Source organism: Sphaerodactylus townsendi, linkage group LG05 (assembly GCF_021028975.2).
Source record: "Sphaerodactylus townsendi isolate TG3544 linkage group LG05, MPM_Stown_v2.3, whole genome shotgun sequence".
Taxonomy (NCBI): domain Eukaryota; kingdom Metazoa; phylum Chordata; class Lepidosauria; order Squamata; family Sphaerodactylidae; genus Sphaerodactylus; species Sphaerodactylus townsendi.
Window position 1 is genome coordinate 134,186,480 of NC_059429.1, and position 24,400 is coordinate 134,210,879.

General features: G+C 50.4%; 1 protein-coding gene across 1 annotated transcript in view; it reads left to right on the forward strand.

Annotated features, from left to right (window-relative positions):
* Nucleotides 1–413: 413 nt before the first annotated feature.
* Nucleotides 414–24,400, forward strand: part of LOC125433432 (tyrosine-protein phosphatase non-receptor type substrate 1-like) — a 187,445-nt gene continuing 163,458 nt past the window's right edge. The window contains exons 1-2 of the mRNA XM_048497939.1: nt 414–1,136; nt 1,606–1,683. Of these exons, the coding sequence (XP_048353896.1) occupies nt 1,611–1,683 (73 nt within the window). The 5' untranslated portion in view covers nt 414–1,136; nt 1,606–1,610. The remainder of the gene's footprint in view (nt 1,137–1,605; nt 1,684–24,400) is intronic.

A 24,400-nucleotide genomic window follows, 5' to 3' on the forward strand; every position in this document is an offset into this window, starting at 1 on the left:
CTCCTGTTTATTTGCTGTTTCCTCCTCTCTTCTTTCCTGCATCCTTCAACCCTCCTGCATGGGAGCCTTCCATGTATTTGCGTGGAAGCTGTTCTCAGCTTTCTTGCAGCCTTGTTTTTTCCTTGGGGAAGATCTGGCAGGGGGGAGGGAAAGAGGCTTTTACTGGGGAGGGGGCCCCGGCCAGGAAGCCCTTTTCGCGTCCCTCTGATGCATCGGGACTTGTCAGTCCATCCAGCCCCCTTTGAGCTCCCAGCTGCGCAGGAGGATGCGAGAGAGGCGCCAACCGGTCCCTCTCTCTGCCTCCCTGCAAAGAGGGGTGGAAGGAACCGAATTCTGCCAGCCCACCTTAAGGAGGGGGTGGGGGGAACACAACAGTGCGCAGCTGACTCCAGGCAGGCAGGGGTGACCTTAGAAAAATAAGTTGGCTCCGAGCGAGGAGGCGAGCGGCGGCGGCTACAAGCCAACCCCCCCCCTTCCCCTTGTCAGATGTCCTCTGCCCAGGGTGCTTTCTCTTGCAAAACCATCTGAGAACCGGGGGCCGAGCACTTCCCCAAAAGCTCAGGCTGGGGGGTGGTTGGGGGTGGGGTGGAAGCGGATTTCTGCTTTTCTTCTTCTTCTTCTTCTTCTGTTCTTCCTCCTGAACTGGTACATTGTTTTAAAAATGGGGACTCGTCAATGCTAGGCAACCGGGAAGGGGGGGTGGGGGTTTGGTGTGCTGAACCAGCAGAGCCACAGAGAAAGCGCCAGAGCCTGCCAGAGCTGCAGAGAGACACAGGCAGACTGACAAACGCAGCCGGCCGCCGAGGACCCCGGGTGGCAGAGGTGGCAGCAGGGGGGGGTCCCTTCTTGGAGACCTGGGGGGGCCTTTGGACCTCTGCTCGGGGGTCTTCTGCTCCTGCTAGACCCGTGAGTGCAGCTGGCTTGACAAACCACCGCCACTGCTTTGCCAAGGGACTGTTTTTGGTGTGATGCTCCGGGGCTGTGCAGAGGGGTAGCAGGAAGGGGAGACCCCCCAGATGCAGGGGAGACCCACAGATTCAGCCGGCAGTGGGGCAGCTATCCTGCGGTCCCCAGGCGGCCAGAGCTCAGCCCTTGGAGAGGGAACAGCCGGGCGCTGTCCACAGATGCTCAGCCAGGTGAGTCTGTGGCCGTGCGTGGCGGTGTTTGTGTACGTGCGGGGCCAGACATGCTAACAAGGACGCTGCACAGTTTTTTGTGATGGGGCTGGTCTCTCTCTCTCTCTCTGCCTCCCTCCCTCCCTCCTTCCCTCCTTCCCTCTCTCTCTCTCTCTCTCTCTTTTTGGAGGCTTAATTTTCTGGAGAGTCTGATCTTGGCGTGTGGCAGGAGGGAGGGCGAATAACTTCTCTGATTCATCTGCTCTTTTTTTAAAAAAATAGGCTGGGCTGCCTTGTTTTTGGCTCTGTGGCGGAGTTGCGGGCTTAGGAGGCATTGCTGGGTTCCTCCTTTCTGGAGATGGCGGGCTGAGCCCTCCGTCCTGCGTGTGCGGCCAAGACACCCAGATACCTGGATCGCCTTCCCTTCAGCTGCCTTTTTTAATTTCCCTCCTCCTAAAACTCTTTTTTCTTCTTCTTCTGTCCTTGCCAGTGAACATGGAATCTTGGAGCAATTTTTCCAGCCGCCTCCTGACCTGCTCGGTCTTGCTGCTGCTTTGTAGATGGACAGGTAAGAATCTGGCTTGCTTTTGGGGCAGAGCGTGTTTTTTGCATGGGTCCTGCTCGGTTTCCTACCCTGACATCCCCCCACCCCACCCCAAATGCACTTTGTTTCTTCCCCAAAAACCATATCTCTTAGATATTCTGGTGTGTGAGACGGTGTCTGCTCCTGTTGTCTTGGCATAGCCAAGGGACGGCTTTTGGGTTGGGGGGGGGGAGACACGGGAGGGGGCCGTGAGTTTGACGGAGCCTGACCTCTTTTTTTCCTTTCCTTGCAAGATCTTCCTCCTCCAAACACCCGCCCACGTCTCATTTTTCTGGAGCCACAGTGGTGACATGCACCAACACGTTCAGAGCATTTCCCCCCCTCCTCTCCCCTCCTTTTCTGACTGCGAGCGAAATGCAGTGTGCAGAGGTTCTTGGGTCACCGGTGGAAGGCTGGTGTAGGAGGGATTGGCGCCGTGAGCCGAGTGGGCATTTGGCTGGCATGCCAGGTGGGGTAGGGGCCGTGGGGGGAGAGGACGAAGGTGGGCGAGAGGACAAGCACCCCGCATCGAATGTTTTGCTCGGAAAATACTCCGAGCTCGGCGTGGGGATAATGATTGGCGTCTGCGTAGCTTTCCACAAGGCGTTCTCAAACAGTCGCAGACTTGCAAACAACCTCTCCGAGCAGGCCGGTGTGTTTCAGGCATTCTAGTGGAATTCTTCTTTGCAGCAAAGAGTACAAGTCCTAAATCAGTTGTGTTCCATCTTCCTGAAAGATTGTTTAAAAAGCCTAGCCGGGTGAATCTGCAGAACAGGAGCTAGGCTCGATTCGAGATTGGTCGCATCAAGATTTTTGAGGTATAATCTTTCCGGAGCCTTCATCAGATACAAGCCGGAAGAGAGATATCAGAGCCCTTATTTCCCAGTTAGGAAGCAGGAGGGGTGTTGAATAGAAAGGAGTCCGGGTGCAAAGGTACAATGCACATTGTAACCTGCTTGGTTAGAGCAGGAAGAATTGCTTGGGGGAAGACTCGGATAGAAGGACTCAACGATCTCCATTCCTGCTTGTATCTGACGAAGGGAACTTTGAGTCTTGAAAGCTCACATCCCGAAAGTCTCGTTGGTCCCTTAAAGTGCCACTGGATTCAAACCTAGCTGTAATGAGATAAGAACCATATGTCCCCATTCTGCTCTGGGGGGGGGGGTCCATTCTTTCCAAATTTGTGAATGAACTCCGCATCACAGATCCTTTGTGTGCAACACTCCCCCCACCGTCAGACTGGGGTATACGGATCTCCACTCCTGCTTGTATCTGATGAAGCGAGCTTGAGAGCTCGTATTCCAAAATATCTTGTTGGTCTCCGAGGTGCTCCTAGTCTGGAATCCAGCTCGTCTGCCTGCCTGCCTGCCTGAAAAGATCACCTGCTAGGTTCACTGGATTGTTTTCCCCAAGGCTCCTGGAAATTGTGTGTGTGTGTGTGCAGGTGCGTGGAGGTTCATCAAAGACTAACCTGAAGGCATCTGTCTTGCGCTTGATGTCTATTTCAGTGATTGATGCGAGCATGCGAGGCCGAGACGAGTTTCATGTCTTTTTAACCCACTGTATTACCCACCTTGGGCTTAAGGGATCGAGAGGGCCGCAAAAAACATGCACGGAAGCGTCCTTTCCCAATAGCATCCTTTCATTCTTGCAAATAATGGCTGCTAAGCCAAAGGCTAGCAAATGCAAGGTAGGGTTGCTGGCCTCCAGGGTTTGGAAACACCGGGAGATGGGCAGAGCAGACTCTATGGCAGAGGCCTTCAAACTATGGCCCTCCAGATGTTCATGGACTACAATTCCCAGCAGCCTCTGCCAGCATGGCCAAGTGGCAGGGCTGGTGGGAATTGTAGTTCCTGAACATGGAGGTGGTGATGGCCACTAACCTGAATAGCTTTAAAAGGGGCTTGGACAGATTGATGGAGGAGAAGTCGATCTCTGGCTACCAATCTTGATCCTTTTGATCTGAGATTGCAAATGCCTTAACAGACCAGGTGATCGGGAGCAACAGCCGCAGAAGGCCATTGCTTTCACATCCTGCATGTGAGCTCCCAAAGGCACCTGTTGGGCCACTGCGAGTAGCAGAGAGCTGGACTAGATGGACTCTGGTCTGATCCAGCTGGCTTGTTCTTATGTTCTTAACATCTGGAGGGCCATAGTTTGAAGACCCCTACTCTATGGCATCACCGATGGGCGGGGACCACATCTATAATAATAAACAATAAACATCACATCCCTGCTGAGTTATCTCCCTGGGTTCTGCCTTCAGAATCTCCCAGAATCCCCCAATTTGGACTTGGCAGACGGTCATCACTGGACCCCTCGGGATGCCAGCTCAGTTTTGGAAATAGCTGGAGAGTTGAGGCTGGAGGCTGGGAGGGTTTAGTGAGGGCAGAGCTCTGATAGGGTGCCACGCTACGCTGTCCACTTTACGAAGCCGCCACTTTCTCCAGGAGAAGTGGAACGGTTAAAGCAGGCCCAACTCAAAGATGAAGGTCTGGTGGCCAAGTTAAGGGGTTTCGGAGTTGGGGCACCAGCTACTCAAGTTAGATGAAGTGGAACCGACACCTTCACCCACCATCAAGAGCCTGGGTGTGACCCTGGAAGCCACCCTTTCCATCGAGGCCCAGGCCTAAAATACTACCAGAGTGGTGGGTATTTTCATCTTTGCCAGGCTAAGCAGTTGAGGCCCTACCAATCTTGCCCTGACCTAGCCACTCTGACAATTACCTCCAGACTAGACTACTGCCCCTCTCTCTTTGCAGGGGCTGCCCCCGAGGCTGCTGCGGAAACCTCAGCTGGTCAGAACCCATGGTGAGGTTCTCTACCTTTCGAGATCCCATATTCACCTGTGTTTTGCCAGCTGGTCCAAGGTTCCGGTCCTAACCTTCAGAGCCCTGTACGGTCTGGAGCTGTCATATTTATGGGATTGCCTCTCCCAACATAACCTCCAGAGGGCGTCACGCTTTACTGGGAACAGCCGGCTGGAGATCCCTGGCCCACGAAAGTTCCGGATATTCTCAACCAGGGCTAGACCTTTCCAGCTCTATCCTTGGCCTGTCAAATAAGACATGGGCCCTGCGGGATTGTGGCTGGCCTCTCGATCCCCAAACCCCACTGTTATTCTTTATATGTATTTATTTGATTCTTGTTGTGCGTTTGATTATGGTATGGTTTTTATTGGTTTTGGGCAGGGGTCTTCAAACTATGGCCCTCCAGATGTTCATGGACTACAATTCCCATCAGCCCCTGCCAGCATGGCCAAGTGGTAGGACTCATGGGAATTGTAGTCAATGAACATCTGGAGGGCCAAAGTTTGAAGACACCTGGTTTTGGGGAATTTGAATGATGGGGTGTTAAATTAACCTGTCGTTGTCGTTGTCGTCGTTGTCGTTGTCATTGTTGTTATTGTTGTTGTTGTCGTCGTCGTCCTCCTCCTCCTCCTCATCATCATCGTTTAATTTTGTCCCAGCTGCCTGGAAGTGACACTGGGTAGCTCTAGGACTCACCAGAATCTCTGTGGTTTTACCATAGAAGCTCTGATGATTCCTAGAGCTACCTGATGTCATTCCTAGCTTTTCCCAGAAGTGACATCATGGCGCACCTGACGAGGTACACCTCCCCTTTTGCTCCCGCCCCCTCCAGCTCCCATTGGATGTCAGTCATGGCCTGTTCAACTTAAATTGGCATAAATTATTATTATTATTAATTTTGTTTAATATCACAGCTGGCTGTTCTTTAGCTGGTTGTTGGACTTTCATTACCATTCAAGCCCCACCCAGAGGCCTAGAATTGTAATGTGTCGGCGTAGTATTAGTGCGGATCCCAGCAGGGCTGCCTTTGGAATCCGACAGATTTTGTTGATTTGAAGATGTTTTGATTTTGTTGATTTGATTTTGTTGATTTGATTTTGTTGATTTGAAGATGTTTCAAGTGCCTCCATCGAGTTTTTGGAATGGCTCCCAGGGTGCCGATCACCTCTGGGACGATCCCAGCTTGTCTGTTCCATCGTCGCTGAATCTCAATTTTCAAATTGTGGTATTATTATTATGGCTGTTGTTGTTGTTATTTAGATTAATTCCCTGCCCTTTATGATAGTCTCTTGTGTATTTTAATTGTTGATATTTGCACGTTGTTAGCTGCCCTGGCCCGACCTTGCTCGGGAAGGGGCAGGATAGAAATCAAATCCAATAAAAAATAAATAATAAATGATGCTTTCAATGAATAAGTAATGCATACACATGTAAGCAGTGGTGGGATCCAAAAATTTTAGTAACAGGTTCCTATGGTGGTGGGATTCAAACTGGCGTAGCGCCAATGGGGCTGTGCAGGGCACAATGGGGGCGTGGCCGGGCATTCTGGGGGTGGGGCATTCCTGGGTGGGGCTGTGGCAAGGACGCAGCTGCTGCGCCGGTCCTTGGGCGGGAAACGAATGCCCGCAGGCGCAGGCTGCCACGCACGCCGGTGCACCTCCTGCTAGACTGCTTCAAGTTCTGCACGCTACTGCTGAGAGGAGGGGCGTAACTAAGGCAAAAATCACGTGGCAAAATCGCCCATTAGTAACCCCCTCTCGGCACACACAAATAATAAGTAACCTACTCTCGGGAACCTGTGAGAACCTGCTGGATCCCACCTCTGCATGTAAGTGATTTATGACGTCTGAAGATCAGTCACGATTCTGGGAGATTTCCAGCCCCCGACTGGATGTTGGCAACCCTGAACTGTGTTTTTGTCTGATGGGTGTTTGGACAGCACTTTTGGGGATGGTCCTTAACACAGGCCAAGGTTTGAGGATTGTGCCCATTCTCTGACTGTTTAAACCAGCAAATCTACAGCCGCGCAATCCGCCCCGGGCAAACCACACCCAGCCTCAGTTCTCCGCCTGTATAATGGGAAGAAGTTCGACATTTGCTCTTTCCTGCCCAGAAGTTGCAACAGCAGAGTGGGCAAGGATCTGGCGGGGTCATTTGCTCAAAGGTCAGAGAATATCCTATCTGTGCCCAGCCTGTCCTTGGCCAACCTTTCTCTTGACAACGTTCCCAGACCGAAAAAAGTCTTCCGAGCGTCATTTGCTTCCTGATAGGTACTCATCCAGTCGGAGCTAATGGCCACTGTAGGCAGCGTGTTCCACTACTTAAACTGCTATTAAAGTTACATTTTGGTTAAACCTTGGGAGGGAAGAAAGAAAATTGGTCTGTGGTTTCAGGGCAGTCGCACTTGCCGCAGGGAATATCCGTGTTACGCTGGAGTTTCCTGCAGCAGATTTAGAAGGCGTTCATCGCAGACGAGCGTGCACATTTCTGTAAACACGCAGCGCGTCCTTCTGGGAAACCTGACGAGGCCAGATCTGCCAGGCAGGTATAAGCAGACAGGTGCTCAAAGATGCATGTTCTCTCTCTGACACCCGCCACACAGCCTACAGAAAGCATAACCTGCGATGCTGATGTTTTCTCGAGCTTTATTTAGGAGTGCTAGGTTTATTTAGGAGTGCTACGTCTATCCCAGGGGTCTGCAACCTGCAGCTCTCCAGACGTTCATGGACTACAATTCCCATCAGCCTCTGCCAATTGGGAATTGTAGTCCACGGACATCTGGTGAGCCACAGGTTGCAGACCCCTGGTCTGTCCAGAGATTCGTGGCCATGCCTCTCTGGAGATGCTGACTGGCCGCCGAGTTCATGCCCAGGTTTAGTAGCTGACTTTCTCCATCCAGTATAGGCAGGGGCGTACTGCTCAGGGGGACATATCGGGTCAAATGTCCCTGGGCTGCAGCCATTTAGTCACATGGGGGGTGGAAAAACACCACCCCATATTCCTCCTCCTTCCCCCCGGGTCCATACACTGACTTCAAGACTTGGTGCAAAAGAATTTGTTTGGTCGTGGTGGGGGAGGGTGGCCTGCCCTTATGGGGATGAAAACTCAGATTTTGCACAAGTATACATTTTCCCTACATATGCCTCTGAGTACAGGGGATCCACAACAAAGTGCCCCAAACATCGTGGCATCCACTGATAACCTTTCCTGGAGCCCTCCAAGTGCTTTTAGAAAGTGGTTGGGGCCAACATATTGGCTACTGGTGATTGCGACAGATCCTGTTTTCGAAAACCCCTGTTTGTCCACACTCGCCCCCTTGAAAACCCTTTTTGGCCCCCATTTTGTGACCATACTATTTTAAAAAACTTCTTAGATTTGTAGCTATGAAGCTTCAAAGCCTCGTGCTGTGATTCTGTAGGGGGTCGTGTAGGCTGCATGATCCCCGACAGGTGGCGCAGTGTTTAAGAGCAGGTGCACTCTAATCTAGAGGAACCAGGTTTGATTCCCTGCTCGGCCACTTGAGCTGTGGAGGCTTATCTGGAGAACTAGATTAGCTTGTGCACTCCCAACACATGCCAGCTGGGTGACCTTGGGCTAGTCACAGTTCTTTGGAGCTCTCTCAGTGGCACCCACCTCACAGGGTGTTTGTTGTGAGGGGGGAGGGAAAGGAGTTTGTAAGCCCCTTTGAGTCTCCTTACAGGAGAGAAAGGGGGGGATATAAATCCAACTCTTCTACATAGAATGACCTCCCCAAAATAAAAAAAAATGATGTAAATACATCGCAAGATGGCCAATGCAAGCTCTGAAAATGGCAAGGATGAGGAAAGTCCAGGGACTGTGGAGAGGTGTTGGAAATGTTTTAAAGAGATCCGCACTGTGAGTGGAAATGTTTTCAAGGTGCTTTTAACAAAGAATCGCTTGGGAACAGCATGCAAATAAAACATTTTCAGGCAGGAAATAAAACTTTGGGGGCTAAAAACCATGTGGAACTGTATGCAGAGTGTTTTATTTCCTGCCTTAAAACGTTTTATTTGGTTTGTGTGGAACGGGCTTTTTATTTTCCCCCATTCAGACAAGGAGTTCCTGGTAACATGATTCTCTCTTCTCTGTTTTAGCCTCAAAACAACCCTGCAAGGTAGATTATGCTGAGAGAGAATGGTGGGCCCGAGATCTAGCATGAAAGCCAGGATGATGTAATGGTTAGAATGTCAGGCTGGGACTAAGTTCGAATCCCTCCTCCGCCATGGAAGCTCGTTGGGTGACCTTGGGTCTGTGACAGCTTCTCGGCCCAGTTTACCTCACAGGGGATGACATGTAGAAGGAGGGGAACTATGTTCGCCATCTTGGTTCCCCATTGAGCAGGGTCTCAATGAAGTAAATAAAGTAAGTCAAATCTCCCAGTAGATATCGCAGCAGTGTCAGGATTTGAACCCAGATCATAGTCCAGCCCCCTGACTTTGCATCTGTCCAGCCGCAGCCATAACTCGTAATAATAATAGTGTTTGTTTATGTGGTGTTCAAAGTGCTTCACATTTCCTTGTCATGATGCTTACAACAGACCTGCAAAGTTGTCCGGTATTACCCTAATGCAGTGGTGGCGAACCTTTGGCACTCCAGATGTTATGGACTACAATTCCCATCAGCCAATTGGCCATGCTGGCAGGGGCTGATGGGAATTGTAGTCCAAAACATCTGGAGTGCCAAAGGTTCACCACCACGGCCCTAACGTGAGGCACCCCCTTCGCATGCCTGGGCTCCCTGCCCTCTGCCTTGACCCTCAGCGGTCTCTCCTGGCTTCAGAAGGGGGGCCAGTCTCACCAGCAAGAGGGCCTGGCTCCCTTGGCTTTTGGGTGCCCCCTTGCCTGGTTGCCTCCTTGAATCCTTCGCCTTCCTCCTCCCCCTTGGCTGTCTGGCATTTCCATCCTCCCATTTTAGGGTTGGTGATTCGGACAGTCCGAATCTGGATTTCTACCGAATCTGCACTGATTCGGACAGATTCGGACAAGCAGGGTCTGAATCTGAACTGTCTGAATCCTATCAGATCCGAATCCATGGGATTTGGATCACCAGCTCCATCCCTGATCCTGAGCTACTGGCCTACATGCAGGCTGTGGTGGGAAAGCCCATGCCTTGCAGCTTTGCCACTGGGGAAGTGCCGGAACCGTTCTCTGGGGCGGTCCAGGAGCTCCAGACACCCTCCTGTGACTGAAAAAGTTGCGCAGGCTCAGGGAGAGGGATATGGTTGAGGCCGCCACCAGGCCTCTTATCTTTCTGGGCTGCTGCAAACTCGTTGCAAGTTTGCCTGATTTTCTGATAGGCAAAGATGAAAAACTAATTTCCTCTCGTTTCCCCCCCCCCCATTTCCCATTCGCGAACGTCTTGACAACCGTCGAGAGATAAGTCCCCTTAATCTCATTTGCTGTAGGCCGCGCAACTGGTATAAGATGTACTTGCTGATCCGGCCCGCCTGGCGAGGCGCTGCGGCTCAGTGGTAGAACGTCTGCCTGGCGTACAGAAGGTTCCCGGGTCAATCCCCAGCATCTTCACTTAAAAGGATGAGTTAGGATGTGGTATGAAATTAGAACATAAGAACAAGCCTGCTGGATCAGACCAGAGTCCATCTAGTCCAGCTCTCTGCTACTCGCAGTGGCCCACCAGGTGCCTTTGGGAGCTCACATGCAGGAGGTGAAAGCAATGGCCTTAAGAACATAAGAACAAGCCTGCTGGATCAGACCAGAGTCCATCTAGTCCAGCTCTCTGCTACTCGCAGTGGCCCACCAGGTGCCTTTGGGAGCTCACATGCAGGAGGTGAAAGCAATGGCCTTAAGAACATAAGAACAAGCCTGCTGGATCAGACCAGAGTCCATCTAGTCCAGCTCTCTGCTACTCGCAGTGGCCCACCAGGTGCCTTTGGGAGCTCACATGCAGGAGGTGAAAGCAATGGCCTTAAGAACATAAGAACAAGCCTGCTGGATCAGACCAGAGTCCATCTAGTCCAGCTCTCTGCTACTCGCAGTGGCCCACCAGGTGCCTTTGGGAGCTCACATGCAAGAGGTGAAAGCAATGGCCTTCTGCTGCTGCTGCTCCCGATCACCTGGTCTGTTAAGGCATTTGCAATCTCAGATCAAAGAGGATCAAGATTGGTAGCCATAAATCAACTTCTCCTCCATAAATCTGTCTGGCATGCTCTCTTGGTACAGTTGCCAACCTCCAGGTAGGTTCTGAATGTCCTAGAATTTCAAGCCATTTTCAGATGACAGAGGTCAGCTCCCATGGAGAAAATGGCTGCTCGGGAAGGTGGATTCAACAGTGTGATGCAGCAGCCAAGAAGGCCAATGCGATTCTGGGCTGTATCAATAGGAGCGTAGTGTTTAAACTTTAGATCAAGGGATGTAATTGTTTCTCTCTATTCTGCACTGGTTAGACCTCACCTGGAATAGACCTGGTTAGACCTCACCACCCAGAGCCCCTTGGGGATGGGGCGGTCTACAAATCTAAACAATCAATCAATCAATCAATCAATCAATAATATTGTGTGCAGTACTGGGCACCGCAGTTCAGGAGGGATATTGACCGACTGGAGCGGGTCCAGAGGAGGGCAACCAAAACGGTCAAAGGTCTGGAATCCATTCACTACGAGAAGAGACTTAGGGAGCTGTTTATGCTTGGTTTGGTGAAGAGAAGGTTAAGAGGTGACATGGTAGCCATGTTTAGATATCTGAAGGGATGTCACGTTGGTGAGGGAGCAAGCTTGTTTTCTGCTGCTCCAGAGACTAGGACCAAGAGTCATGGGTTCAAGGATAAGGAAAAGAAATTTCACCTAAACATCAGGGAAAACGTCCTGACAGTCAGGGTTGTTTGACAGTGGAACACACTACCTCAGAGTGTGATGGAGTCTCCTTCTGTGGAGGTTTTCAAAGAGAGGCTGGATGAACATATGTTGGGAGTGCTTTGATTGTGAGTTCCTGCATGGCAGGGGGTTGGACTGGATGGCCCTTGGGGTCTCTTCCAACTCTATGACTCTGTGACATCATCATCTCATGAGGTCCCTCCCCTTCCCAGACTCCACCCCAAATCTACAGGAACTCCTCAATAGAGTTGGCAACCCTCTTGCCTGGGCCCAGACCATCCTTGGTTCAGCACAAGCCAAAACATGGGTGAACCTTGTTCTGTTGCCAACTTCCACATCGGAGAAGTTTTCCCTAGAACGACAGCTGAATGCCGGACTACCTGGATGGCTTGTTGATTTAGGATTTGTTTAAAACATTTATTCCACTTCTGGAGGAAATGGCTGCTTCGGAAGGTGGGCCGGATGGCATTTATCCTATTGAGGCATCTCTTCTCCCTAACCTCCACCCAACCTCCAAGTCTCCAGGAATGTCCTAATTCAGAGTTGGAACCCCGAAGGGACAACTGTACCAGCTCGAGGTCGGAGAATTCCCGGAAATTTGGGGGTGGAACCTGGGGAGATGACTCGGCAGCCATGTGGCCGCAAAGAGCCCGCCCTCTAAGGCTGCTGTTCTATCAGGGGAACTGAGCCCTGTCATCTGGAGACCAGTTGTCATTCCAGAAGAACTCCAGGCCCCTACCCGGAGGCTACCAACCGTAAAAGAAATGGACTGTCAAGAGGTGGGGTAAATTTTGCCTCTGCTGCTCAGCCCCTCCCCTCCCTTGCATGCCACCGCTCCCTCCCTCCCCCTCCCTCCCCCTCAGTCCACTAGGGAGGGTGGGCCAGGTCCAGATGCCGGCCCCCTCCCCTTTCCATGCCATCCCTCACTCCCTCCACTAACCCTCCCCTCCCTTGCATGCTGCTCCTCCCCTCTCCCTCCCTCCGCTAGGGTGGGTGGGCCAGGTCCAGATGACGGCCCCCTCCCCTTCCATGCCATCCCTCACTCCCTCCACTAACCCTCCCCTCCCTTGCATGGCACCCCTCACTCACTCCCCTCCCCCTAATGCTCCCCTCCCCTCTCTTGCATGCCACCACATCGTCCTCACTGTCGGGTGAGGACCACATCATCCTCACTGTCGGGTGAGGACCACATCATCCTCACTGTCGGGCTATCATTCAGTGCTGGGAGCACATGCCCCAGGGGGTTTCTGGGGTGGGCCCCACGGATATGTTCCGGCCCTCTTTCAGTGATCAGTGTTTGGAATATGCTGCCGCAGGAGGGGGTGATGGCCACTAACCTGGATAGCTTTAAAAGGGGCTTGGACAGATTGATGGAGGAGAAGTCGATCTCTGGCTACCAATCTTGATCCTCCTTGATCTGAGATTGCAAATGCCTTAGCAGACCAGGTGCTCGGGAACAGCAGCAGCAGAAGGCCATTGCTTTCACCTCCTGCACGTGAGCTCCCAAAGGCACCTGGTGGGCCTCTGCGAGTAGCAGAGTGCTGGACTAGATGGACTCTGGTCTGATCCATCTGGCTCGTTCTTATGTTCTTATGTTCTTATTGGATCATCTGGCGGAGCACTTGCCTGCCTTGGCCAAAGCCCAATCAGCAACTGCGTGCGGCATAACCGTGGCCTTTTTGGTAGTGGGACCCCAGTTGCAAAATGCTGCTACCCCTGAAACCCACCCTGGTTTCTGGCCTTTATAAGCCAGTTCGTCCTGTTGCCCTATGCCTTTGGGGGCAGAGGTGGACTGGGGTGTGAAACCCCTGGGGTGCTGGTGGGCTTGGGGGGGGCAACGGGAGGAGGTTTGGCCTGTCACCTCTGCCCACCTGGAGCTGCAGCCGGGCCCACTCCGTAGGACCTGACTGTGCTTTTTCGTGGAGCAGCAGTGGCGTAGGAGGTTAAGAGCTTGTGTATCTAATCTAGAGGAACCGGGTTTAATTCCCAGCTCTGCCGCCTGAGCTGTGGAGGCTTATCTGGGGAATTCCGATTAGCCTGTGCACTCCCACACACGCCAGCTGGGTGACCTTGGGCTAGTCACAGCTTCTCGGAGCTCTCTCAGCCCCACCTACCTCACAGGGTGTTTGTTGTTGGGGGGAAAGGGCAAGGAGATTGTAAGCCCCTTTGAGTCTCCTCACAGGAGTGAAAGGGGGAATAGAAATCCAAACTCCTACTCCTACTCCTACTCCTCTTCTTCTCCTTCTCCTTCTCCTTCTCCTTCTCCTCCTCCTCCTCTCCTCCTTCTCCTTCTCCTCCTCCTCCTTCTCCTCCTCCTCCTCCTCCTTCTCCTCCTCCTCCTTCTTCTTCTCTTCTTCCTCCTCTCCTCTCCTCCCCTTCTCCTTCTTCTTCTCCTCCTTCTCCTCCTCCTCCTCTCCTCCTCCTTCTCCTCCTTCTCCTTCTCCTTCTCCTTCTCCTCCTCCTCCTCCTCCTCCTCCTCCTCCTCCTCCTCCTCCTCCTCCTCCTCCTCCTTCTTCCTGCCTGCCAACAGCCCCTCCAGGACAGGAACCTCTGGGTGAATGAGAGAGCTGATCTGCCACTGCTTTAAGGTTGCCAGATCTTCCACTTGTACAGCTCTGGAGATCAATTCAGTTGGAAAAGATGGCTGCTTTGGAGGGCAAACTCCACGGCACCGTACCCTGCTGAGGTCATCCCCCATTGCCCTTGTTAGGCTCCACCCCCCAAATGTCCAGGGACTTCCCCAACCCAAAGTTGGCAACCTCCATCCTGCTGTGAAAGGACGGAGTTTCGTTCCCCATCTCCCCATGGATTTTGATGCTGGTTTGAAGTGCTATTTATGTACGTCTTTGCCCACCCCCGTCTCGATTTCGCTTCCCCTTTCCGAAAGAGTAAACCACACGTTATTGCTCACTGGCATCTATGGGCGGGATAAAGTTGTAAGTTTTTCTTCTGCTCACATGAGAGGCGGCGGTGAAATCTAAACCCAGTCATTTCCTGGGAGTCATGCCGTGATGTTATTGTCATTTGATTTGAAATGAGCTGTCAAGAGTGTAGCAAGTGACTTGTTTACATTTGAGGTTGGGTATCGGCAGCGTGGCAGACATCTTTGAAAGGGGCCAGCCGGCCGGCAGCGTCTGGAAATGGAGCTTTGAAGGAGAGTGACCAAATAAGAGGGCCCTGTCCTTTGAACAGGCACTGTCTCCAGGATTTGTGCTGCTGGTTTATAAAGATGGCCATTCCTGTTTTAGAGTAAGGTTGCCAGCTTGCAAATGCAGCTTGAACATAAGAACATAAGAACAAGCCAGCTGGATCAGACCAGAGTCCATCTAGTCCAGCTCTCTGCTACTCGCAGTGGCCCACCAGGTGCCTTTGGGAGCTCACATGCAGGATGTGAAAGCAATGGCCTTCTGCTGCTGCTGCTCCCGAGCACCTGGTCTGCTAAGGAATTTGCAATCTGAGATCAAGGAGGATCAAGATTGGTAGCCATAGATCGACTTCTCCTCCGTAAATGTGTCCAAGCCCCTTTTAAAGCTATCCAGGCGAGTGGCCATCACCACCTCCTGTGGCAGCATATTCCAAGCACCAATCACACGTTGCGTGAAGAAGTGTTTCCTTTTATGAGTCCTAATTCTTCCCCCCAGCATTTTCAATGAATGCCCCCTGGTTCTAGTATTGTGAGAAAGAGAGAAACATTTCTCTCTGTCAACATTTTCTACCCCATGTATCATATTTGTACGACCGCTCCTGTTGATGTTGTAGTGAATGTTGTTCACCGCCCGGAGCCCTTCGGGGATCGGGCGGTATACAAATTAAATAAATAATAAATAATAATAATAAAATTTTATAGACTTCAATCCTATCCCCCCTCAGACGTCTCCTCTCCAAACTAAAGAGTCCCAAACGCTGCAGCCTCTCCTCATAAGGAAGGGGCTCCGATCCTTCAATCATCTCTGCACTTTTTCTATCTCTTCGATATCCTTTTGGAGATGTGGCGACCAGAACTGAACACAGGACTCCAAGTGCGGTCGCACCACTTCTTTATATAAGGGCATGACAATCCTTGCAGTTTTATTATCGATTCCTTTCCTAATTATCCCCAGCATAGAGTTTGCCTTTTTCACAGCTGCCATGCATTGGAATGGCATTGGAAGTCTCGTGGGTGTCTAACAGATGTGCGGAAATCCAACAGATGTAGCCCTCGTAGTATAGTTGTTAAGAGCGGGTGACTCTAATCTGGAGAACCTGATTAGATTTCCCGCTGCTCCGCTTGCAGCCTGCTGGGTGACTTTGGGCCGGTCACAGGTCTCTCAAAACACTGGCTCTCAAGACAGTTAGTAAAATGACCAGCAATAAGGGATAGAGGTACTCAAAGGCACTTAGCTGACTTTAGAGCAGCGATTCCCAACCAGGGTTCCGCGGTACCCTAGGGTGCCATGAGCATGTCCCAGGGGTTACCGCGACAACACTACTGGTCCCCTCCCTTTGCAGAATCACCCAACACACAGTACCAATCAAGCCGGCATCAGCAACTATGGCCTGCGGTCCTCCCCAGCCTCCGTGTCAGCCTAGGATCTGAAAATCTCCGCACACGCATCGTGGGGGTTGTGGGGTGAGGGTACTTGCGGGCCAGGAGGTTAGGCCCTAAGAGCCACCAACTCTCCGGAGCCGGAGCCCATTCCAGCACACCAACTTGGCCCCTTCCGGCCTTCTGAGTGGTAGAGCTGGGTCCCTTCCGGTCTTCTGAGTGGTAGACCTGGGCCCCTTCCGGCCTTCTGAGGGGTAGACCTGGGTCCCTTCCGGCCTTCTGAGGGGTAGACCTGGGTCCCTTCCGGCCTTCTGAGGGGTAGACCTGGGTCCCGTCCGGCCTTCTGAGGGGTAGACCTGGGTCCCTTCCGGCCTTCTAAGGGTTAGACCTGGGAAATCAGGGGCACTGGGAGGGGAAGGTGTAGGGTAGCAGGGGCATCTGCCCACAGGGTACCCTGAGATATGAACAGCAAGGTCAAGAGTACCACAATGTCGAAAAGGTTGGGGAACACCCCTTTAGAGCAAAGGAGCAGTTTAAATAAGGATGTCCCCAAATCAAGATCTAATGCTATATCCATTGTACCACACTGTCTCTTCAACCCAGAAGTATTGAGGATAATTTGCAAAATATTCTGATCCAGCTCTTACCTAAGCATGAATTCCCTTTATTGCTGGAAACTATAGTCTGTCTCAGAAAAAGATGTTAGTGGGGTTGCATATGCCTCCGCCACGGAACTCAACATACCGGATCTTCTTTGTTGTAGAATGCTCTGTCTGGGTCCTAGAGTCTACCTAGCCCTGGTTTCCCCGTCCCACTCCCATCCTTTTGAAAGTTTGAAAGTAAAAATACATTTTGGCATTCCGTTTAATTGTACAAAGTACCATGTTCAATAATGCACAAAATAATGGTTTTGCCAAAGGGAGCGCATAAAAATGAATGATCCTAGGTTGACCAGACGTCCTGCTTTTGGCGGGACAGTCCCGCCTTCAAACAATTTGTCCCGCGTCCCGCGGGTTATTTCAATTGTCCCGATTTTTGGAAGGCTGCCGCACTGCCTTCTGGGGCGCAAAGCAGTGCGGCAGCCTCCCGTGCACAGCCGCAGGAGCACGGCCTGTGACAGGGCGGGAAATGGGATTTCAGAAGAGTAAGTACAGGCTCCTGCAGCTGCGCACGCATGTGTGCACGCGGCCACCCGCCTACCCGCCCTTCCGTCCCGGTTCACAAAGGTGACCATCTAGTCACCTTAAATTATCCTCATATTCATTCGGGACTGTATTCTAATGTAGAAGCATCCAATTTTCCCAACCGCTGCACCTCCGCTGACTGTGCTAACATCTTTTTCTGAGATAGAGTATAGAAGTTACGAAGAGGAGAACACTGGCCAAAATGGCATATAAAAATCTTTCCAGGGGTGGCAGCGGGGAGGGGGGAGGAGTATTTAAAACAGCATCAGTAAAACTGACACACTTCATTGCTATCGTTTTAAAAAAATCAAATTTGGCCGCCGCACTGGGAAAATTGAGCTCCCGGAACGGAACTCTTCTGTTGATGCCAGCAAGTGAAAATTCAATTTTGTGCCGGACTGGCAAGCTCGGAGTTTGGCAGACGCCAACCTTAAGTCTCGATTCTGGTATTTTTGGAAGTATCACAAGTACTGGGGGGCGGGGGGCGGACGGGCGGAGATCATCGACAACTTCCCCATTCAAATGAAGAGTCTGGGCTCATAAGTGTCTTTCTGAACCTAAAGTGTAGGGCAGCCCACGGGATTTACTGCTAGTGGGGAAGTAAAAGCAATTTTTTTTCCTGCCAAGAGTTTTTCCTCTTTTCTGAAGCAGTCATTTTCGTGATGAAAATTTCATAAACTGATTTAAGTTTCTTGTTGCAAAACCAAAGCGGGTTTCTTTGAAAACTGACGGGTGCTTTCCCCAGCCTGTTAAAACGCAAGCACTGCTGGTCGCTTTATTTTCTCGCGGAGATATCTAAAGGCTGAGATACGAGGACTCGGAGATCTCCGTTCCAACTGGTGTTTATCTCACGGAGGGAGCTTTGATTCTCAGAAGATTACACGCGGAAAATCTTGTAGTTCTCTAAAGCGCGGCTGAGCCCAGATGTAGTGGTTTGATTTTGGTTTAATTTCTACTAGAGTTTTTTTTTTCCCCTGTCTTTGCTAGTGGTGTCCATGGAACATGCCGTGGCACTTTGTAGTGGCAACCCAGTAGGGTTTTCGAGGCAAGAGACAAACAAGGATGGTTTGTTACTTCCTTTCTCCTTGTAGCAAGAAGAAGAAGAATTTGGATTTATATCCCCCCTTTCTCTCCTGTAAGGAGACTCAAAGGGGCTTACAATCTCCTTTCCCTTTAAATACCCCCCCACCATAATAAACATCCTTTGAGGTGGGTGGGGCTGAGAAAGCTCCGAAGAACTGTGACTAGCCCAAGGGCACCCAGCTGGCATGTGCTGGAGCGCACAAGCTAACCAGGTTCACCAGATAAGCCTCCGCAGCTCAAGTGGCAGAACGGGGAATAAAACCCGGTTCTCCAGATTAGAGTGCACCTGCTCTTAACCACTTCACCAGGCTGGCAATTGTGGTCTCCCATCCAGGTACTAACCAGGACTGGTGCAGCTTAACTTCCAAGATCTGATGGCAACCGGCCCGCTTGGCTCATCCAAGTTAGAAAAACAGAGGTGGTTTGCCGTTGTCCTGTCTCGGTGCCGTAACCATGAACTTCTTGGGTGGCCTAGTGGCCAATTACTAATCAGGGTGGACCCTGCGTAACTAGCACGATCTGGGCCATATAGGTCATGGTGTTTCTTTGCTAGGCTGATATATGTATACTAGCAGTAAAGCCCATTGTATGAACAAACTCCAGGAAACTGTTGGTGGTTAATGGGGCCCCCAGAGTGGGCCAACCCCACCTGCCTTTCCTCCCCTCTTGGCCCTGCATCATCAGCTCCCTCCTCTTCCTCCTCCTCCTCCTGTTCCCAGATACCTGCTCCTCTTCCCAGACATCTGTATCGCCACACAACAGTTAACTGCACAATTGCAGCCGCCGGCAATCACAGCGCTCTCTCAGGGAGCAACCAATGCCTGTTCCTACTCCTCAGGCAGCTGTATTGACTGTAATAATTCAGCAGCAGGGGAGAAGAGCAAGAGAGAGAGAGAGAGCAACCACCACGTTCTGCTGTTTTGTTGGTGTTTTTAACCATTCTGTGTAAGCCCCGCCCTTAAGCCGTGTGTGTGTGGTGATTGGCTGGAAGGGAGTCGTTGCCATCATGGCTAGCCCTTCTCATAATACAATGATATCATGAGTTGAGACCAGTGGTGGGATCCAAAAATTTTAGTAACAGGTTCCCATGGTGGTGGGATTCAAACAGTGGCGTAGCGCCAATGGGGCTGGGTGGGGCATGATGGGGGCGTGGCCGGGCATTCTGGGGGTGGGGCATTAATAATTTCTCTGTTACTGTAAAAAACTCTTACTGTAAAAAAAAGTTCCTAATTTCCAGCTGGTGTCTTTCTGTCCATAATTTAAACTCTCATTATAGCCAAGTCCTATCCGTCTACTGCCAACAGAAACAACTACTTCTACTCTAATTGACTGCCTGTCAAATACTTAATACTTTCAAATACTTAATTTTGTTTCTAGAAATCAAAAGAAGGATAATTTCCTTAAACAAGGAACTTTACCATATTTCTAAAACACGTTTTTAAAACAGCCCAACAGGGAGAATCGATCCCGTTTTCTACCTTCGCTAACCAGCCACATAGGAAACAACAGGACTTTATGATTTTTGGACCTAATGGGATTTCTAATGGAAAAGCGGACCCAGTTAGTAACCCCCTCTCAGCACACACAAATAATTAGTAACCCATTCTTGGGAACTGGTGAGAACCTGCTGGATCCCACCTGTGGTTGAGACAACAGATGAAGAGTTAGATTTCTTTGCGGTTCACATTTCAGCCCTTGCTAAAGACTCTCTTTTTCTTTTGGACTCTGTTGTGTAGCTGTAAAATGGGAGCAAAATCAATATATCTTTTGACAGTTTTCGCATCTTGCTTCCGGTCACTTCCTCAAAGGCATTTTGACGTAGCTGGAGCTTCTCTCCCTCTCCCGAAATACTAGAACTCGGGGGCATGCAATGAAGTTGATGGGCGGTAGATTCAGGCCAGACAAAAGGAAATCCTTCTGTACACAGCAAGTGATCAATTTGCTGCCATAGGATCTAATGGTGGCTGCAGGCATAGATGGCTTTAAAAGAGGATTAGACAGATCCATAGAACATCATGACTAGCCATGATGACTAAAGAAAACCTCCACTCTCAGAGGCAGTCAACCTCTGAATCCCCATAACAGGAGGCCACATAGGAAGGCCTCAACCTCTGTGCCCTGTTGTAGGACCTCCAGAAGAACTGTTTGGCCACTGTGTGGGACAGGATGCTGGACTAGATGGACCACTGGTCTGATCCAACAGGGTTCTTGTGAAGGTCTATGCCCTGTTGTTGGTCCTCTACAAGAACTGGTTGGCCACTGCATGAGACAGGATGCTGGACTAGATAAATCACTGGTGTGATCCAGCAGGGCTCTTTTTATGTTCTTATGAAGGCCTTGGCCTCTATGTCCTGTTGTAGGACCTCCAGAGAAACTGGCTGGCCGCGGTGTGAGTCTGGATGCTGAACTGGATGGACCACTGGTCTGATCCAGCAGAGTTATTCTGATGTTCTTATGAAGGCCTCAGCCTCTATGCCCTGTTGTTGGCCCTTTGGAGGAACTGGCTGGCCACAGTGTGAGACGGGATGCTGGTTCTTCTGATGTTCTTCTGATGTTCTTCTTTATGTTCTTTATGATGTTCTTTATGATGTTCTTACAATGTTCTTATGATGTTCTTATGCCCTGTTGTTGGCCCTTTGGAGGAACTGGCTGGCCACAGTGTGAGACGGGATGCTGGTTCTTATGATGTTCTTATGATGTTCTTATGATGTTCTTATGAAGGCCTCAGCCTCTATGCCCTGTTGTTGGCCCTTTGGAGGAACTGGCTGGCCACGGTGTGAGACGGGATGCTGGTCTACATGGACCACTGGTCTGATCCAGCAGAGTTCTTCTGATGTTCTTATGAAGGCCTCAGCCTCCATGCCCTGTTGTTGGCCCTTTGGAGGAACTGGCTGGCCACGGTGTGAGACGGGATGCTGGTCTACATGGACCACTGGTCTGATCCAGCAGAGTTCTTCTGATGTTCTGATGAAGGCCTCAGCCTCTATGCCCTGTTGTTGGCCTTTGGAGGAACTGGCTGGCCACGGTGTGAGACGGGATGCTGGTCTACATGGACCACTGGTCTGATCCAGCAGAGTTCTTCTGATGTTTTATGAAGGCCTCAGCCTCTATGGCCTCTTGTTGGCCCTTTGGAGGAACTGGCTGGCCATGGTGTGAGACAGGATGATGGTCTACATGGACCACTGGTCTGATCCAGCAGAGTTCTTCTGATGTTCTTATGAAGGCCTCAGCCTCTATGGCCTCTTGTTGGCCCTTTGGAGGAACTGGCTGGCCACGGTGTGAGACAGGATGCTGGTTCTTCTGATGTTCTTCTGATGTTCTTCTTTATGTTCTTTATGATGTTCTTCTGATGTTCTTCTGATGTTCTTATGCCCTGTTGTTGGCCCTTTGGAGGAACTGGCTGGCCACGGTGTGAGACGGGATGCTGGTTCTTCTGATGTTCTTCTGATGTTCTTTATGATGTTCTTTATGATGCTCTTCTGATGTTCTTCTGATGTTCTTATGAAAGCCGCAGCCTCTATGCCCTGTTGTTGGCCCTTTGGAGGAACTGGTTGGCCATGGTGTGAGACGGGATGCTGGTCTACATGGACCACTGCTCTGATCCAGCAGAGCTCTTCTGATGTTCTAATGTTTAACCTTGTATATGTTTAAAAAAAGGCTTAGCTGCACCTGATCATCTACAGTGACTAAACGGAATACCCTGTTCAAATGCAGCATTCCCATGACTTCCAGATGCAAACAAGGGCTTTGCCTCACATACCCTGCTTGCAGTGGGCCTTTCTGTTTGGAAAGGATGTAGGCCTATGCGGGCCCTTTGGCCTGTTCTACCAGGATTCTCACCCAGCTCTTTCAACATAAGCTTAAAAAAGGTCCAGGCTCACCGCCTGCTCGGTCATTCGCCTCGTTCGTTAAGTTGGATTAGTTGGATTCGTTCGTTAGTTACCGTTGGATTCGTTAGTTGGATTCGTTAGTTGGATTCGTTGGATTACCGTTCACTGTTCGTTCGCCTGCCTGCTCGCTCGCTCTGCCTGCCTGCCTGCTCACCGTTCGATTCGCCTGCTCGTTCGTTTGATATACCGCCCCATCCCCAGAGGGCTCTGGGCAGTGTACAACATAAAAACGGTATACATAAAATCCTTAGAATATAGTTATCATGAATATCATTTAAAAACAGCGAATATTTCCTAACCTAGGCATCCCACGAAAGCCAGTGTTTAACCATAAACCATAAACTAATTCCCTCCCAGGAAAAGAGGAGAGAGGGGAGATGATAAAACCCGATGATATTAGGGACACATCATGCTGGATACACTCCAACTTTGTTTACTTGGGATATTTTCATCCCACTCGTTCCCCAAGGGTAGAATACATCATTGTCCTCGATATTATCTTCAGAACAACCCTGTGAGGTTGGATTGCCTGAGAGAGGCCGTGATAGGCCGAAAGTCCCCCAGGGTGTGAATCTGAACCCAGGTCTCCCCGATCCTAGCCCGATGTTCTAACCACTGCACAACTCTGTCTTTTGGTTCTGGGGTAGCACGCCCCCTAGCTGGTTCGTACCTTCACGGGAAAGCTGCATTTGCATCCAAGAGGCTATTGATACAAGTTCTCGGCCCTAGTGTGGGCAGGATCTGCACCTGTCTCCTTATGCAGATTCATCACAGCAACAAAGCTGAGAAATACCCCCTGGGATTTCCGACAGGGGGCCCTTCTCCATTTTGCGAATGGCTCCCCAAGGTGGTTTTTTGTTCCGTTCCGTTATTCAGCTGCCCTCGGCGGGAGACGCGCCCTGCAATCTTTTTATTCGAAGAGGCGGCAGAACTTCCTGGGGAATTTCAGTTCAAGGGTGCTGAAATCTCTAGCAGTCTTTCACCCACCCCCCACCCCACGTTACAGTTCCCAAAGACGCACTCGCCTGTAGTATAAATATCCCCTTAAAATTGATGCTTTCCCTAACGTTCAACCCAAATCTGTCTTCCTGTCAGTCCGAGCTGTTTCTTGTTTGCTTCGGTCCGTGGTGGATACAGCGCACAGTTTTCTCTTTTTGTGTGTGTGTGTTCTGACATTCTTTTGCATATCTGAAAACTGTCAGGGTGTCCTCCGCGTTTTCCCCTATCTTGTTTCTCCGCGCTGAGCCAAAACCTGTCCTGTTTCGTCAGAGTTTCCTCTTGTGAGCTGAGCTGCCAGATATTCTGGGTTCCCATCGCTTCCCTTTCAACTCTTCCACGTCTGTTTGGAACCTCGGGCTCTGGATATTTTGTTTTATTATGTATTACTTATTTTAATAGATTTATCCCGCCCTCCCCGACCGAGGATGGGCACAGGGTGGCGCGCAAACATGTTCAAAAACAGTTCCCTAGCACATTAAAATTCACTAGCCCTGATTTCATTCAGATTTATTCAACACATGTATCCTGAAAAAACTCCCAAGATGGCAACATTATTCAAGCCTATGAAACTCTCCCAGCCCGATTTGCAAGTAAACATCATTAAAACTATCCAATTATGGGCTAGGTTAAGGGAGGGACAACGTTAAAGCGGGATATTGTTTGTTGTAGGGAGACCAGAAATGATGCTAATGGGATCGAGGCCAATCGCACGTCCCCGGGGTCTTACCTTTTTGATCCCACCTGTCTTCCCAGGAACTGGAAGTTCTCTCCTTTTCCATTTATCCCCACCTGTGACTAGCGTTACCAACAACAGGTGGATTTCGCACGCAAGAAATGCAGTGTCTTTAAGACATTATGGAAAAATACATTTGGGCATTTTGTATTCCTGCAGCGCGGGAGAACACAAGCGTCAGCAACCAAAATGGATCTTTTTCCCCGCCTGCTGCACGGAATGCTTCTCGGTTTTACAGCTGTGCCCGCCATTTTGTGTGCAGCTGCAAATTCTCCCTGAAGGTTCCCTGCATAGGTTTCCTGTGCTTGCAGCTCGTCCATGTGTGATTTTGCTGTAAAAAAAGTAGATTAATAAAGTTTATTTCCCCTAGCCATCCGGCGCACATGTCGTTTTTCCTTTTTTCCTTTTTTTTGTTTGTTTTTTGTTTGTTTTTGTTTGTTTTTGTTTGTTTTTGTTTGTTTTTGTTTGTTTTGTTTGTTTTTTGTTTGTTTTTGTGTTTTGTTTGTTTTTTGTGTTTTGTTTGTTTTGTTTTTTGTTTTTTGTTTGCTTTTTGTTCGTTTTGAGGGGGGTGTCTGCGAAGCTACAGTGACACAATTAGAGAATCTGCAATATGCACCTGTTGGTGTTG